The sequence below is a fragment of the Cucumis sativus genome, chromosome 6 (assembly GCF_000004075.3).
Source record: "Cucumis sativus cultivar 9930 chromosome 6, Cucumber_9930_V3, whole genome shotgun sequence".
Classification (NCBI taxonomy): domain Eukaryota; kingdom Viridiplantae; phylum Streptophyta; class Magnoliopsida; order Cucurbitales; family Cucurbitaceae; genus Cucumis; species Cucumis sativus.
In genome coordinates this window covers 13,120,426-13,136,158 of record NC_026660.2, presented here as the reverse complement: position 1 = coordinate 13,136,158, position 15,733 = coordinate 13,120,426, and the positions used below count along the sequence as shown (strand labels likewise).

General features: G+C 33.0%; 2 protein-coding genes across 3 annotated transcripts; both read left to right on the top strand.

Annotated features, from left to right (window-relative positions):
• The first annotated feature begins 4,068 nt into the window (after positions 1-4,068).
• Positions 4,069-9,355, top strand: LOC101215629 (serine incorporator 3). Its single transcript, XM_004150274.3, has 6 exons — positions 4,069-4,358; positions 5,600-5,833; positions 6,604-6,715; positions 6,810-6,984; positions 7,747-7,987; positions 8,820-9,355. Exons 1-6 carry the CDS (start codon positions 4,184-4,186, stop codon positions 9,116-9,118), a joined length of 1,236 nt encoding a protein of 411 aa, XP_004150322.1. The 5' UTR covers positions 4,069-4,183; the 3' UTR covers positions 9,119-9,355.
• A 1,648-nt stretch (positions 9,356-11,003) lies between these two features.
• Positions 11,004-15,733, top strand: LOC101216598 (uncharacterized protein At5g19025). Of its 2 annotated transcripts, XM_011658900.2 has the most exons (3): positions 11,004-11,964; positions 13,182-13,243; positions 15,226-15,733. In XM_011658900.2, the coding sequence occupies exons 1-2, from the start codon at positions 11,336-11,338 to the stop codon at positions 13,231-13,233; spliced, it is 681 nt and encodes a 226-aa protein (XP_011657202.1). In that variant the 5' UTR covers positions 11,004-11,335; the 3' UTR covers positions 13,234-13,243; positions 15,226-15,733. The 2 variants fall into 2 exon arrangements, with proteins under 2 accessions (XP_011657202.1, XP_011657203.1); XM_011658901.2 differs by lacking the exon at positions 13,182-13,243 and having other exon boundaries at positions 11,006-11,964.

Genomic DNA, 15,733 nt, shown 5'->3' with positions numbered 1-15,733 from the left:
CGAGAGGAGTTTAGTTATAGTGGGACTATAACTATTGTTCATTAGAGAGATTGGTGGTACTTAAGGAGTTAGATGTAACTACATGGGCAAAACGGTAATTTTTGGCATAGCTGTACTTATGAGCAATTTGTGAAGAGTCATTGCACTATTGATTGGTTATATCTAATGGACACAAAAATATATCTACAGTAAGAAGAGTGCAACTATTGGTCTTTAGTGGAATGACTGATAGTTAATGAATAGTGATTAATTTAATTAAAAAGTTTAATTAATTAATCTCACATCATTGGAGCTTTAATCTGTAGGTCCATAAGGTCCCATTGTTAGCTCCATAAAGATAAATGAGAATCAAATTTATTTTGGTTGATTTGAATTGTTCAAATTGATTAAAGGGAATAAATTGTATATGATATAATTAATACAATGTATTTGATACATTATAATATACATTAAGATTCATAAATAAACTATAGATTAAAAATTAATATGGATTCGATTCATATTAGAACTATAGATAATATGAGAAGATCTAAACAATTGGTTATATTATATATGATATAATATAATTATATTAATATTAATTTAAATAAAAGAATAACTCTAAGGAGAGTTATTCTACGTAATGGGAGAGGGAGGAAGTTATTTTGATAACTTCCCTCTCCATCTCTTCATATCTTGGTTAAGATATAGAAGGGAGGTGAAATATACATCTATAAAAGAAAAAAAAAAAATTCTCTCTGAAAATTTGTTTTCCTTTTAAAACAACACAAAAAACACAGAAGCCCCACAAACTGTTTGTGTATTTCTTTTTTATCTTGAGGATAACAAGGAAGATTCTTATTGTTGTTCGTGGTGTTTATTGGAAAGTTCGAGACTTCTTGGGAGGTCCTACAAAGTTTAGTTTGCTTTCTTGATCTTATCCTCCATAAGTGCATGTTTAGGTGTTTTCTATGTGTTTCAAATTGAAATTCTTTTGCACGACATTCACACGCTTCCGCTATGAGAATTCAATTCCTTAATCACTTTCTACCCCAATTAATAAGATTGTTTGTTCAAATATATCTCTAACACTAGATTGTAATGTTTCATATATATAGTATTAGATCACATTTGTACGTATATATAAGAACACCCCTTCGAGTGTAACCACTTTATCCCAAATAACTACAAAGAAAAAAATTATATGGACAAAATTGAGACGAGCTAAAACTTCTCCCTTATACTTATAGTTATATATATATAAAAAGAATTGACTTTATATATGTCTCTACTACTTTATTCAACATTCTCACCCTCAACAACATTATGGACCCACTTTTTTGTTCAAGTAGAGAAAGGTGCATATATAGTCATTAGAATTAGATAGGGTTATAAAGTTAATATGGTACAAGATATTTTAATAATAATATAAAGTTGGAAGAGAGAAACTAGAGAGTTCTACTGACAAAATTCCAAACTTTTGGAAGACTAAACCCACAACGATAACGTTCACATTTAATTTACCAAATCAGGTAGTATTTTATAAAAGGAAACAATATATTTAACAATAAAACATTTTACCATTTTACCATTCATAATAGAGAAGAAAGTGAGATTAAAAAAAGAATGTATAAGAGTAAATCATTTTTACTCCCTCTTTATAACAGGTAATTGAGAGCAAGTGTTGAAAGATTTAGAATAATAAGCAGAAGAGGAGTTAGAAAAGTTGATATGTATGTGAAAGATTTTGTAAGTTTCCCATATATATAGATTTATTTAATTTGTGTATGTTCCATAAAGTTGGAAAGTCCTATCTGGTTTTGGTTGAATAATAATGAAAGGAAAAGTAGTTGTTGGAGGGTATGTTTCATAAAGACTTGACCAACTAAGGACATTAGAGAGAGAAGTATATGTATTTATTTACATATATATATATAATCTAAAGTCTAATTATAACCTAAAGTTTATATATATATATATGGAAAAGAAAGAAAGAGAAAAAAAAACAGCTAAGGATGTGACTAACTGAAACACCACAATCACAAGTACCATTCCAAACTTTTAACATAATCAACACAAAAACACACACACACACACATACACAATCTGCTCCCTACGTGTGAAGTTTACCCTCTTTGCCCTCCACCTCATCCCGCGTTTTTGGCTAACATTTCAATTCTCTTCTTCCAACCTATCATCTAACCCACAATTATCAAATAAATACAATTTCTTTCTCACACAGTCAATCAAAATATTTTTACAAAACAAATTAATTAATATGCTCTACATTTTACGTATATATTAAAACATGTTTGAAAACAAAACTTAACTAGTCTATTCATCTCATACAAATCATTTTAAACTCAAATTGCTCTATTGATTTCGTTCCAGTTGTTTTAATGGTGTTTATCTTTTTAATTTTATCCAAGAAATAACGTTTGAATTTATAGCTAAATTCTATTACAAAGAAAATTTTCTTTTTTAACAGTTAATTTTCAAAACTTGGTTTATAGTATTACTAGATTTAGTGTTTGACACACCAACTTTAACAATGTTCTCAGTAATTAAACTTTTCACACATATACACACATGGCACATACATATAAAACTTAATTTTCCTCTCTTCCTCTCGCTCTATAAACGTGAACTAAAAAACTTAAGAAGGAGGTTTGTAATTTTATATTTTGATCTTTGAAAATTGAATTTATTTTTTTACACAAAATTATAAATCATTTTTCTAAACTATTTTTTTCTTTTAAACAAAACCTTTAACCACTAACCCTACTTTTAGAAAAAAAAAAAACACAAAATTTTCAAAAGATTTGCTCTCACAGTTTGAAAACAATCTTAAAGTTTAGAGCACCAGAAGATATTAATCAATAAATAGAAACAATGGTTATAAATTTAATTTCAAACCAAAGAATGATGAAAGTAATAGTTTTGGAGAGAGAGATTGAGGTATGGGAAGAAAACAAAATTATGACTTGTGTGGGACATAATTTTACTGTGTAATAACAACACATAATTTGAGTTATCCCCTAACCCCTAAATTATTTTATTTTCTCTCTCTAGCGGTGGGAAGCAAAAGAAAAAAAAAAGAAGAAGAAAGATTATAATAAAATCTTCTTTTAGAAAAACAAAAACACACACACGCACTAAGGAAAATAATATATGACATGATATATATATATATATATATATATATATAAATAAAAGATGAGGATAAAATAATAGTAATAACAATACAGAGATTCAAACCGACTAATTGAGTGATTGATTGTGATGATATTGATATGGATATCACTGTTATTGTTATTTAGTACATACTTAGAACTGTCTAATAATTGAAGAAATACTACACACATTGTAAGTAGTTATACAAGGATTTGGACATGTTTGGTTTGATTAAGATCAAGGAAAGAAAAATATCTCTACAAATGGAACTATTTGAATATATTTATCACACCACATCATCTCTTTTATCTATATGATTAATTATTATCTCTTTTCATTCTTCGCTTTTCTTGTTCTATTGCTCCTTTCCTTCTCTCACACATAGATACCTCTCTCTCTCGTTGTCTTCTAGTTCTTAAGCATTTCCTGAAGAAGGAGGATGCATATGCTTGAAGATGATGCATGCAATAGGTCAAAAATCTTATGTTTCTAAAAACATATCATCCTCATCCATATCATTTTTCTTGTAAAAACATGATAAGTTGAAAAAAGTTGAACCACTCCATTTACCAATCATTTTGACATTTTTCTATTACGTGAAATCAAAACTAAACCACTTGTTACATTTATTTTTATAAATTATACGAGTCTATCAGTGATACAAGTTTATCAATGATAGTTTTGCTATATTTGCAATTTTTTTAAAATGTTGGTATATTATTCATTATTATTCTTCAAATCGTCGTCCATTACAATTACCTTCTCAATTTTTTTAAAAAAAATGGCCCACCATCCTTATTGGGCCAAGAGTAGAGGCCTGTATAAATCCCTTTTGCACAGACCAGCCCACAACCGGAAGCCCAGCCCATTACCCGCGCAAAATTCGATCAAAATGGAAATGCAATATCTTTCATTTAGTTATTACACGCAAAAACTGAACAAACAGACTTCTCTTCTCTGCCAGACAAGAACAAGGGAGCAGAAGAAGAACATCATCCAGAATTTTCGAGGTCAAGTGAAGAGCTAAGCAATGTCCTGCTTGTTTTCTTGTTGTGCATCTCTTACCTGCGGCCTTTGCTCCTCCGTCGCCGCCGGTATCTCCAGAAGCTCCGCTAGACTTGCTTACTGTGGCCTTTTCGGCGTCTCCTTGGTCGTTTCATGGATTCTCAGAGAGTTTGGAGCTCCTATCATGGAGAAGATGCCTTGTGAGTTTCATTACTTGCTTGAATTTTCTTTATTCTACCTGATTTCAATTGTTTGTTCGTATCTTCTTGTGCTGGATGTCCCGAGTGTTATTGTTATTATGGCGATAGATTGTGGTTTCGTTGACTTTCGAGCTTGATTTTTGGTTTTTTTTTCATGTGTTTTGTTAATTTCCTGTTTTAATCGTCGCATTATGCTCGTCGGTTGTGAATTACGTTGTTTTGCTGGATTGGTTTGGTTAAATGTAGTATTCGTTGCATCGATTGAGAGCTCAGTCTAATTCCTGAGGAACGGTGAATTCACTCAGGAGAATTGGAAATTTGGATTTATAATTATTGTTGTATCTGAAGCTAGTTTATGTTTGCTTATTGTGGCGGGCGGTTATTGATTTGATCTGAAATTTCTGTAGGTTGAAATGGAAGTTAATTGAAGTTTTGGCTAGTCTAACAGGGGGGTCGTCTCCCAAGTTGATCAAATGTCAGTTTACCTCTTATAAAAGTAGTTAATAAATAAGAGTAGACTACCCTAATTGGTTTGAATAGGAAGATCTTACTTCAAAAAATTTAAAATCCTTGGAACAAATCTAATCGCTTCCAGATTTGATCCAAAGAGGTTATATTAAACATTCTTTCACTCTTGAGTTTCGAAAACTACTTTACACTCTAAATTAAACCAATAATATTAAAAGTTCTTTGCAATTCATGAGGAAACTGAATACTAAAAGATACAGAAAGTAAGTGTGAAATCTTATGACAAGTAGCAGGGAGTATGTTAATGTTGTGAGTTAGGCAATGCTAAGAGATGTTCTGATAAGGACAAGAAAACCTCTACCTATCTCCAGAATAGTGTGATATTGTCCACTCTGGGCATAACCCTCATAGCTTTGCTTTTGGTACCATCCAAAAACCCTCCTACCAATGGAGATAAATGTCATTACTTATATACCTATAATCACTTCCTTTCCTAACTAATGTGGAACTTTGTTTGTTCTCTTTGTATGTTTCTCGAATAAAATACTGAGGGAGGCGTAAATACTTTTTGGTTGCTTTTAAGCCTTATTTGAGACCCTCAAGTTTATGAATGATGCTTTCTGGAGTGTGGCCCTTAAGTTTACAACGTCACTATCTAATGGAGTCGTTTGTTGTATAATGGAAATTGTCAGTGGTTCCATAATAAAGGTGAAGTCCTTTTCTATTTTTCATTTTTCTTTTTGATATGTAAATGCTGTCTTGTTTGCTAATAGGGATAAAAACTGAGGGACAACCAGAGGAATGGTTTCAAATGCAGGCAGTACTTCGTGTGAGCCTAGGAAATTTCCTGTTTTTTGCTATACTTGCCCTTATAATGATTGGTGTAAAAGACCAAAATGATAGACGTGATGCATGGCATCATGGAGGATGGATGGCTAAGATGGTGATCTGGATTTTGCTTGTCGTCCTCATGTTTTTTCTTCCAAATGTTATCTTCTCAATATATGGTGAGCTATCTCTTGTAGTTTTCCTTCCTGAACCAGTATTTCTTTTCTGCCTTTTTCTTTAAACAAGGCAGTCAAAGTTATTTTAAACCTTTACAAGAATTTTGAGTTTGCAGCAAGGTTCACGGCAAGAAAGTTTCAAACTACTACTTGACTTACCATAATCCTCATTTTTTGGAAACAAGAAAATTTTTTATTTGAATATACACACACATGTTAATTATGAATAAAATGAGGAAATCTCAGGAACCAAAGGAGGTTACCAAAAGAGGGAAAAGATGATACTGCTGGCAATCGATAGACAATAGTTATCTAGGAATTGACCAGCTTTCCATTATTAGGAATAAGCAATTCATTTTATAAGTATTATCTTAAAAGAATTTTCTTTTCACATCGGAAATTCTGACTTCCCCTTTGTACTTTCACTGGTTTGGTTAACTCCCAGCCAGTCGTATTTTCAATGCTTATCTTCTTACCTCCCACAATATCTGAGGAACCTTTTAATAATCACATAATGAAATTTTTGGTCTCCGTAGAGTGTAAATGTTAAAGAATGAAGCATTGTGAACAAGATCAATAGAAAAGGCTTCTGACCATAATCTATGGACCTTTAATTTGCTCAGGACAGTTCATATAGTTGCCTAGAATTTCATCATATCTTGATTGTTTTGTTAATTTTATAGTGATTGCCTTTCATGCTAGTGCTACGGATTTTACAAATTTAAGAAGTACAATGGAGTTGGTGCATTTGTGTAAACTTCTCCTATTTGCAGGAGTTCTATCCATATTTGGGGCTGGGTTGTTTTTATTGGTTCAAGTGGTTCTCTTACTTGACTTTACACACTCTTGGAATGATTCCTGGGTTGAGAAGGATGAACAGAAATGGTCGGTTCAAGTTTTACTTGCTGCCTTCCCTAAAATAACAATACCATTTTTGCCTCAACTCTTGTTTGGTTTTTGATTAACTAATTTTGGACAGGTATGTTGCTCTCCTTGTGGTATCAATTGGTTGCTACCTTGGAACATACATTTTTTCGGGACTTCTGTTTATCTGGTTCAATCCCTCAGGCCATGACTGTGGCCTCAATGTCTTCTTCCTAGTCATGACTATGATTCTTGCATTTGTATTTGCAGTAATTGCTTTGCACCCAGCGGTGAGGATAACTTTATGTTGTATGTTCGACAGAACTTATTGTTGTATTGATTATCATATATCCTTTCCTGTGCTCCTCCTGTTCTGCATTTTATGAATCCCAGCTGTGTCATTGAATTAAAGGTCTGTTCAACAAGTTTATGCACCATTAGTAAGTAGACTGAGATTATTTAAACAGAAAATAAATTGCTAAAGGTGGGAAATTTATGAGAAAACCTCTTTTCTCTCTAGTAATAAGTGATGAGCATGCAATAGCAAGTCAAGTTGTCTCTGTTTAAGGACATCTTTTAGTGCTTCTATGGGAATATGATAGATTCTGTTTTATTTTAAACGAGATTGCAACTGTAGGTATCTCTTCATGCCTTCACGAAAATGAAATTATTTTATCATTATTATTATTAGTTGGAATCTCTTGAATTCGTTATGTGGCATTACGATCTATGGGGTCTCCCTAATTTTTTTGTAATTGAGCCTATATAGTTATTTACGATTTATTTTGACCCTAAGGTTTAGTGAAGTGAGATATATAAACGGTCTATTCTAGTTGCACCGTATTGTATTCTAAAAACATTTTAATAATATTTGTTCTTCCTCTACCCGGCCGTAACTAACACACGATTAGTGAACCACATATTTCTGTGTGTTCTTCGTGTTCCTTAGTTTTTGGTTTCGCAACATTATTATTATGTTATGAAGAGTTAAAAAGGAAATTAAGAGAAAAAAATTTAACGAGTTGATTAATGTGGGTGGTTATGTTAAGCAGGTAAATGGAAGTCTATTGCCTGCTTCTGTGATATCAGTTTATTGCGCATATGTGTGCTATACTGGTCTCTCTAGTGAACCACGTGACTACGTGTGCAATGATCTTCATACAAAATCTAAAGCGGTCTCTGTTGGTACACTTGTCCTTGGAATGCTCACTACAGTCCTCTCTGTTATTTATTCTGCTCTTCGTGCTGGATCTTCAACAACATTTCTTTCTCCACCATCTTCACCAAGAGCAGGTGCGTAAACCTAAACCAAACCTGCTGATTAATAACCAATGGACTTTTTTTTTTTTTTTTTTTTTTTTAGTTTTTTTTAGTTTTTGAGATTTAAGCTTTGTATTTTGTTAATAATTTTGTAACGATGTTTTGAAAAATTAAGCAAAGCTCTTAGAGCTAGAAATTTTCTAACAAATGGTTTAAAAAAACTTTTTAAAGTTTGACTTAGAAATCAAACATTTCTTTAGAAAAAAAAAAGGTGAAAGCAATTGTCAGATAACTGCAAGCAAACAAGCAATAATTTATGCATGTACAGTTTTCAAGGAAAATCTTATTTCAGTCTTGATTTATTCACTTGCAAAAGAATTTAATGGATAAAATTACATGTCTCACATGATATTTATCTAAACAGAATATAATAAAGAGTTTGAATTGATACACTCATGAACGTTTAGGTTGTAAATTGATGTAGCTTTGTAGTTTCCACCTGCTAAGCCTTAGGTTTTGATTTCTAAATATTGTTTTACAGTCTCTCGGTATTTTATTATTGTACTTTAAGCCTTAATGTCATTTTCTTCTTTTTTAAAAAATACCACATAGTTGAGAGTTATAAATGAATATTTTCCCAATTATTTACTTTTCCACCTTGCACTATTTACTGTCCCTAAAAGTAAAATATTATAGTTCGTCTGCTCACATTCTCACCAATGACAAGCACCGAGACATTTCTTGCAAAACGTAGGCGGCAAAAAAGGAAAAATGATGACAATATTTTGAAACACCCATTTTTTATTTTTTTAAAAAAGAAGATACTGCATCATTGGCTTCTAATTTCTCATTGTATGGTCATCAGGTGGGAGCAAACCTCTTCTTGAATCAGAAGATTTGGAGGATGGAAAGAACAAAAAAACTGAAGGAGAGGGGCAACCTGTTAGTTACTCTTATACATTCTTCCATCTAATATTTGCTCTTGCAAGCATGTATTCAGCCATGCTTCTTTCCGGCTGGACTAGCCTCAACGAGAGCTCAGACCTCATAGACGTCGGCTGGACATCCGTTTGGGTACGTATCTGTACAGAGTGGGTAACTGGTGGTCTATATATTTGGTCCCTCGTTGCCCCTCTCCTTTTCCCCGATCGAGAGTTCTTTTAGGTTTGTCATCACATTCTGATTGTATGTTTGGCATGTTAGCATATATATTTCTATAACTATAGCTGCTAGGAACTGGAAAAAATCATCACCACCCTATATATAATGGAATAGAAGTAAAGGAAAAGAGTGTTGTATTGTATAGTTGAATCTTAAAATTTGCGTAGAAGAAATATCCTGGAGTTGGAGCTGCATTGATTGTGTTGAGTGTTTTGTTTGTAAATTTCTATTTTGAACTTGTGGGCTTCTTTTTAATTGCTTTTAATTTTGTTTGTTCTGGCATGTAGATATGCTAAAATAATAATAATAATAATGTATATATTATTTTATTTTATTTAAAGGGAAAACAGTCTCGAAGGTTCCATCCTAAGTTAATATTATTAATAATAATATGTAAGTGGATATGCTTTCGCTTTCACCTTTTGCTTTATTTTGTTATCTTTTATTTTAGAAAAAAAGAAATACCTTTTACTTTATTTTCCACTTGTTGAAAATTAGAGACTTGATATTTTGAAAATTAGAGACTTGTTCTACCCTTCAGAATTATGTTATAATTGAGTTCTATGAATCTCATTTTTCATTCTTAGAAGTGATTTTAGAAATTGTTAGATTTATTTTTAAAACGTTTCGAAGTGTATTTTTAATCATTCTTGAAATTCATTTTGCTCTTATCTACTTTTACTTGCGTTCTTTTTCTTTTTTCTTTTTTCTTTTTTCTTTTTCTCTCATGGTTGGTTCCTCCTCACAAATCCTAACTTCTTTGATTCTTGAACAGTACGTCAATTCCTACTATATCCCTTGATTGGTAGGTACGAAAGTTCTTTATTTGTTAGGATTTGGGTGTAGATGATGATGGATGGAACTTTTTACATATTAAATTTACTAAATTAAGGACAAAAATATTGTAAAGAAAATACATTTGTAACCCCGATATGTTATTGTTTTAGTTCTCTAGAAATAGTTTTCGATTCTTTTGATTCAAACAACTTCTATGGAAATTGATTTTACTCTAAACTTTAACTTCGAATACTTTTTATCGAGGTTTGAAAAAAATATTCTAAATTTGATATATAAAAATGATATGATTTGAACTTGCTAATTTAACAATTGATGGGATGACCTTTAAGCCATACATAATTGGTTCATCGTGCATTACACTCAAGAATGTGAGCAATGACAATACATTTCGTGGACAATAAGAGAAGCTTAAAGCAATATCTCTTTGACAGAAAGTTTAATTGTCATCAACCAAAGTTTGACATTGTTGTTGAAACAGTCTCCACGTTCAAATAAATTCTAGAGAATCATTGAAAAGGTCATCTATGTGTGCACTGAATGATAAAAAAAATGTTAAGGGATGATTAAATAGAAGCTTCTCCCTCTTTTGGTATATGAAGAAATGAGAGCTTATATATGAAAAGCACAACAGTGATACTTATAATGTAGAAGTGACAAGTGCAACATCCATTTTTCTTTTACAAATTGGTAAGTCCAACTATCTTACTATGGCAACATTTATTTTGCTAATTAGTGGTCAATCTGATTTAAGGTGTCATTTTAAACATGTTTTCAAAATCTCAAGAACTAAAAGTATTTTTTAAAAAACTTTAAAGATAAAATAAACATCCATAAAAATAGTACAGGTTAGTTGAGTTATATTGGATTCAAGGTCACTGTTTATATTTAAAAAATGGTTTCATGAATGAAATAATTAGGAAACAAACAAAGTGTCAGGAAGAAGTTAAAAAGATTATCTATAAATCACAATTAATTTTTTGAAAAAATCAAATAAATATCTTTGTACATTTACATTAACTTTCTTTTAAAAGAATCATTAATTAATTTGGTATCACGTGAAACGCTCATAAACTCAACAGTCATTTAAACTTAATTTCATCAACTTTAACCGGAAACGAATAACAATTAAATTAAATTATTTATTTTCTAAAAAACAAAATCTGAAAAACTATAAATACTAAATAATATATTGCGTTTTCTTAGCCACTCTCTGCCGTGGCGCGTGTGAGATCATCAATCAGACGGTTCACAATCGCCGGTCCGTCACCACCACTTCGCTAACGTACGCCATTCTTCTTCTTCTTCTTCATCAATCTTCCCTCTCTCTCAAATCCCTTTTCTTTTTTACAGTCAGATCCCTAAAATTTGCCCTAATTTTGAACTCCATTTTTGCAAAGCTCTCCACTGGGCTTTCTCTATAACATGCGCAATCTTCTGGTTCCGACCACCGCCATGCCTCCGTCCTCAATTCTCTCATCATCGTCGTCAATTTCCAAATCCAAGACTTCAACAAACCCTAGCCCTAGCAATTCTCTTCTCTGTAAACACTCTCCATCCGCAACCCTCGACCTTCTTATCCTCATTCTCGTTTTGTTTTCTGGTACTTTCCTTGTAACCTCATATTTCTCTTACATTTTCAACTCTTTGTCGATTCTCTTGTCGCATTCCGCCCCCCAGCTTCCTCAATTTCCGTTTACGTTTATTGCTGGATTTTTGTTGTTCTTTTGTGTCACTATTGGTGTGTTTGAGATTTGTTGTGGGGCTAGATCGAGGAAATGCGCTAAGCCGGGATGTAAAGGGTTGAAAAAAGCTATGGAGTTCGATCTGCAATTGCAAACGGAGGAGTGTGTAAAGAGTGGGTCGAAGGAGATTGATAAATTGCCGTGGAAGGGAGGTAGTGAGGCCAACCCGGATTATGAGTGTTTGAGGTCTGAGCTGAGGAAGATGGCACCACCCAATGGCCGAGCTGTTCTGCTTTTCCGGGCGCGCTGTGGCTGCCCCATCGCGAAGCTTGAAGGCTGGGGGACTAAGCGCGGGCGGCGGCATAAGAAGTGAGTTCGTTTCTTATTTGTTTTTTGCTCTGATCGTTCAATGGCTTGAGCTCTTTCGTTGTCTGTTCTTAATTCTAGAATTGGGTTTTGCTCTTCTGAAATTATCACGATCCACTTCTCCCTAGCAAAACCCCAAAACTAAAAAGCAGATGATGAAGGAAAAGGGTGTATCTGGATTTAGATATCATTTGTTTAAATCCCTGTTGCATCCATGAAACCTTTGACCAACCGTAGTATCTAGCTTATGTCGGAATTGGGGAGAAATTCCTTCCCCTGTTTAACATTGTGGTTGGTAGATAATTTTTATCAACAATTTTGTGGGAGGTGGGATTATGGAAGAGGAAGACTATCTTATTTCAGTTTGGCTAAATCAGAATCTATTGTACATGTTCCCCATTAAATCGTGTTGATTTTTCAAAAAGATAATAGTAATAAGTTTATTAGATCAACTCTCGTTTTCAGAGATAAGGTACGCTTTTTTATGTTGAAACCAATTCTGCAGCTATCCTTGCATCTTGGACTCATATATGATACTGTTTCTTTTCTTGTACCTTTACCCCTTTCTTCATGGAATTATAACCAAAGCCTCAAGACCAGAGACTCAAATTAGATGCTCAAAATTTGATCTGTTACATTTTTCTTGTTGAAAATTACAGATGTTAAACTCCAAATAATGTGATCGATGTGGGTAATGAGAGGGATTTGAAGGTCTGGATTGAATTGGTTTAGATTTTAATTAGACTCACTTGCTCTGCTTTTATTTTTTTTTTTGAGCTCATTTGGTAAATTCATACTATTTTCTCTTTTCCACTTTATGGCATCCCTTGAGGATGATGAATTGGCTTTGTGTGTCTAGTCTTGGGCAAATTGTAGAGTTTATTTTAACTTACATTGTAGCGTGTTCGTCCTGGTGCAATCTTTATCATTAAAATTTTTTTGGTAGGTTCTATATTCATTAACATTAAGAATCTAAAATTACTACCCGGAAAGAAGATTCACGACTAGTCATGGAGGCTTTTTTTTACTTTTTCTCGTTTGTTTCCCTTGTGTGGATCTCTTCTTTGTCATTTATTATTAATTAATATTATTTAGCATCTTGTTTCATGTTTTGATCTACTGAAGGGTTTACTTTCTCCCTTTCTTTTTACCCGTTTTAAATGTTGTTAATTCTCTTCATTCTTGGGTCCACTCTTCAAGTTAGTTAATTTATTTTTCAGTGGGAAGCTATGCAAGCAAGTTTCAGGGGCTCGGTTAGCATACCCTAAGTAATTTGTTTCTGGTGAGCAATTATTGACTAGGTTTAAGCAATGTTGTTCTGTTATCCTAGCTATAAGTTATTAAATATTTTGTATGCATTGTGTTCAGCTCTACTTGATACTGAATTTACTTAATGTTGCCAACTTTACCCAATTTTTTTAATTTTTAGTCATATATAATAGGCCATATCTTGACCTATATCTGAAAGAGTATATATCTTTATTTCTTAAGTAACTTTGATTTGTTTTTTTTTAATTGTTTGAACATCATCATCACTAAACTTCAACATCATGAAAAAAAAAAAACAAGAGAACACTCCTCTCAAAAGGACCATAAAAGAAGAGTCTTCAAATATGGAGTGGGTCTAGCCTCTAATTACAAATTAATTTTGTGGAGTGGAGAAGAGTTTCTTTGGCTTGCCGGCCTGTGTGGAGTGTTGTGGGTTTTGTGGGATGAGAGAAATAGTAGGGTGTTTAGGAGAGTGGAAGAGGGATCCTAGTGAGCTTTGGTCCCTTGTTCGTTTCCATGTTTCTCTATAGGCTTTGATTTCGAAGACCTTTTGTAGTTATTCTTTAGGAATGATTTTCCATGGTTGGGGCCTCTTCTTGTAACCAGTGTCTCTCTTTTTTGTGGGCTTGGTTTTTTGTATGTCCGTGTTTTCTTTTCATTTTTTCCTCAATGAAAGTGGTTCTTTTCATTTTTAAAAAACTACAAAAGAATTTTGAGAAAGCACCTTCATGAGGAAGTTAGCTGTGCACAAATCTGCTATCAAAACCCTTTTTCCTTCCCTTCCCTTTGGAATCTCTCCTACCTCACAGTTCCACAAAACTTTAATGTTGCCTTCAAACCTCCACCGTACCCTGACTTCCAAAAGCTAATGGAACTAATTTGGATTATTATTTGATCCCCACACAATGATGAGCTTTATTTTGTTTCAGCAAGAACCATACGAATTTTGAATTTCTTGTCTATATGTTACCAAATAATCAACCTCGTGCACAAAACAACTAGAAACCTATTAATTGGTTATTACAAACCTGTTCAACATGAGTTGTCATTCGAGATTCATCATAGATGTTTCAATAAAAACATATACTTCAATACTTTGTTAACAATTTTATGAAAATGCATAATCAAGTCCAGTCTTGTCATGTATTTTTGCACCTAGCGTCAGAAAAATCAAGAATGTCATCCTGACCTTTCTCGTCCTTTGCTGTTCTATATATGCATGTAGGCTTTCTTTCTTGAAAACCTAATAAGATCATTTAGTATGTGGCTGTATTTTGGATACTTGACAAGGGCATGACCTTCATCCTATTTTACTTCACTGGTTTCAGTTTCACAAAAAACGTGGAAGCATGAACACTGTAATATTACTTGCAGGATCTATAGATTGGTTGTTTTGTCCTAATATCCTGTTTATCCCATGTGGGCAAATGAATTGGGAATTCAATGTATCCCGATTCCTTGCGTGATACTTACTAGCATGTAGTGAGCAAACCTGAACCCAAATCAATTTCTGTGTGAAGTTAGATGAGCTTCAAGTTCTTGCTAGAAAGCAAATAATAGGGATTTCTTCTGTTCTTGTCTAAGTCAACCATTCAAAATTTGAAACATGTTTGTTGAGTTATTTGGCAAGATTTTAGAAGTTGCTTCCCTTAAAAATTGTCAGCACTTGATGATATATACTTATAGGGTTAGGGATGATTTCGGCGGACTCAAAACCTAGTTTAGAACAGAACCAAAATTTTCAGTCCTGGAAAGCAAGATTCTCAAACTATTGTGGAGTGTGTGTAACATTTAGTCCATATGAAGATTTTGGATTTCTATTTCTGATGAACTGGGGAAGCTGTGTAGTACGTTTTACATTTACTATGAAGATCGTCTTCATATTGCATACTCTGTTTCGATCATTACAATTGTACTTGCAGCAGACTTCATTAGGATAGGCGAACATGATCTCACTAATGAACACAATCTCATTCACATCACTGATTCTTGCAGGGCTCTGGCTACACTGGGTCTTAATGGGGGAAGAGACCATCACTGATTGAAGATGGCGACTTCGTTATCAAGCAGATCTTCCAGATACTTTACTATCTCTTCCCATCATTTTACTTAAACTTAGATGCTCTTTCTGAAACATATGGATGGCTAGAGCTTTCTTCTATAAGAATATACTATAACACAGTGATATTCATTGTCAGAAACAGGCTTCCCCCATCCCTGCATTATCCTGGGAGATTCTTCCCTCCCCTTGGAAATGGAAATGGAAATGGAAATATATACCAAACTTACTGCAAATAAAATGATTAGACAATTATAATTATGTCTCCTGGTCCATCTTTAAGTGTGATAAGATCTTTAACTTTTGGTATTTCCCTCCCCTTATATTTCTCTCTTTGGATCTATTTAGTGTTTTTCTGCTTATGTAGTGTTGAAATAACACAAATATAGCTCTAGTTGTACGTTAATGAGTCATTGAACATGAATGAATGGTTTTTTTTTTTTT

Bases quoted from the DNA above. Each gene is read 5' to 3' on its own strand.
- LOC101215629 (XM_004150274.3), top strand. From the start codon at position 4,184: ATGTCCTGCTTGTTTTCTTGTTGTGCATCTCTTACCTGCGGCCTTTGC. The intron at 6,985-7,746 runs GTGAGGATAACT...TATGTTAAGCAG, and splicing joins TAATTGCTTTGCACCCAGCG to GTAAATGGAAGTCTATTGCC. The intron at 7,988-8,819 runs GTGCGTAAACCT...TATGGTCATCAG, and splicing joins ACCATCTTCACCAAGAGCAG to GTGGGAGCAAACCTCTTCTT.
- LOC101216598 (XM_011658900.2), top strand. From the start codon at position 11,336: ATGCGCAATCTTCTGGTTCCGACCACCGCCATGCCTCCGTCCTCAATT. The intron at 11,965-13,181 runs GTGAGTTCGTTT...TTTATTTTTCAG, and splicing joins CGCGGGCGGCGGCATAAGAA to TGGGAAGCTATGCAAGCAAG.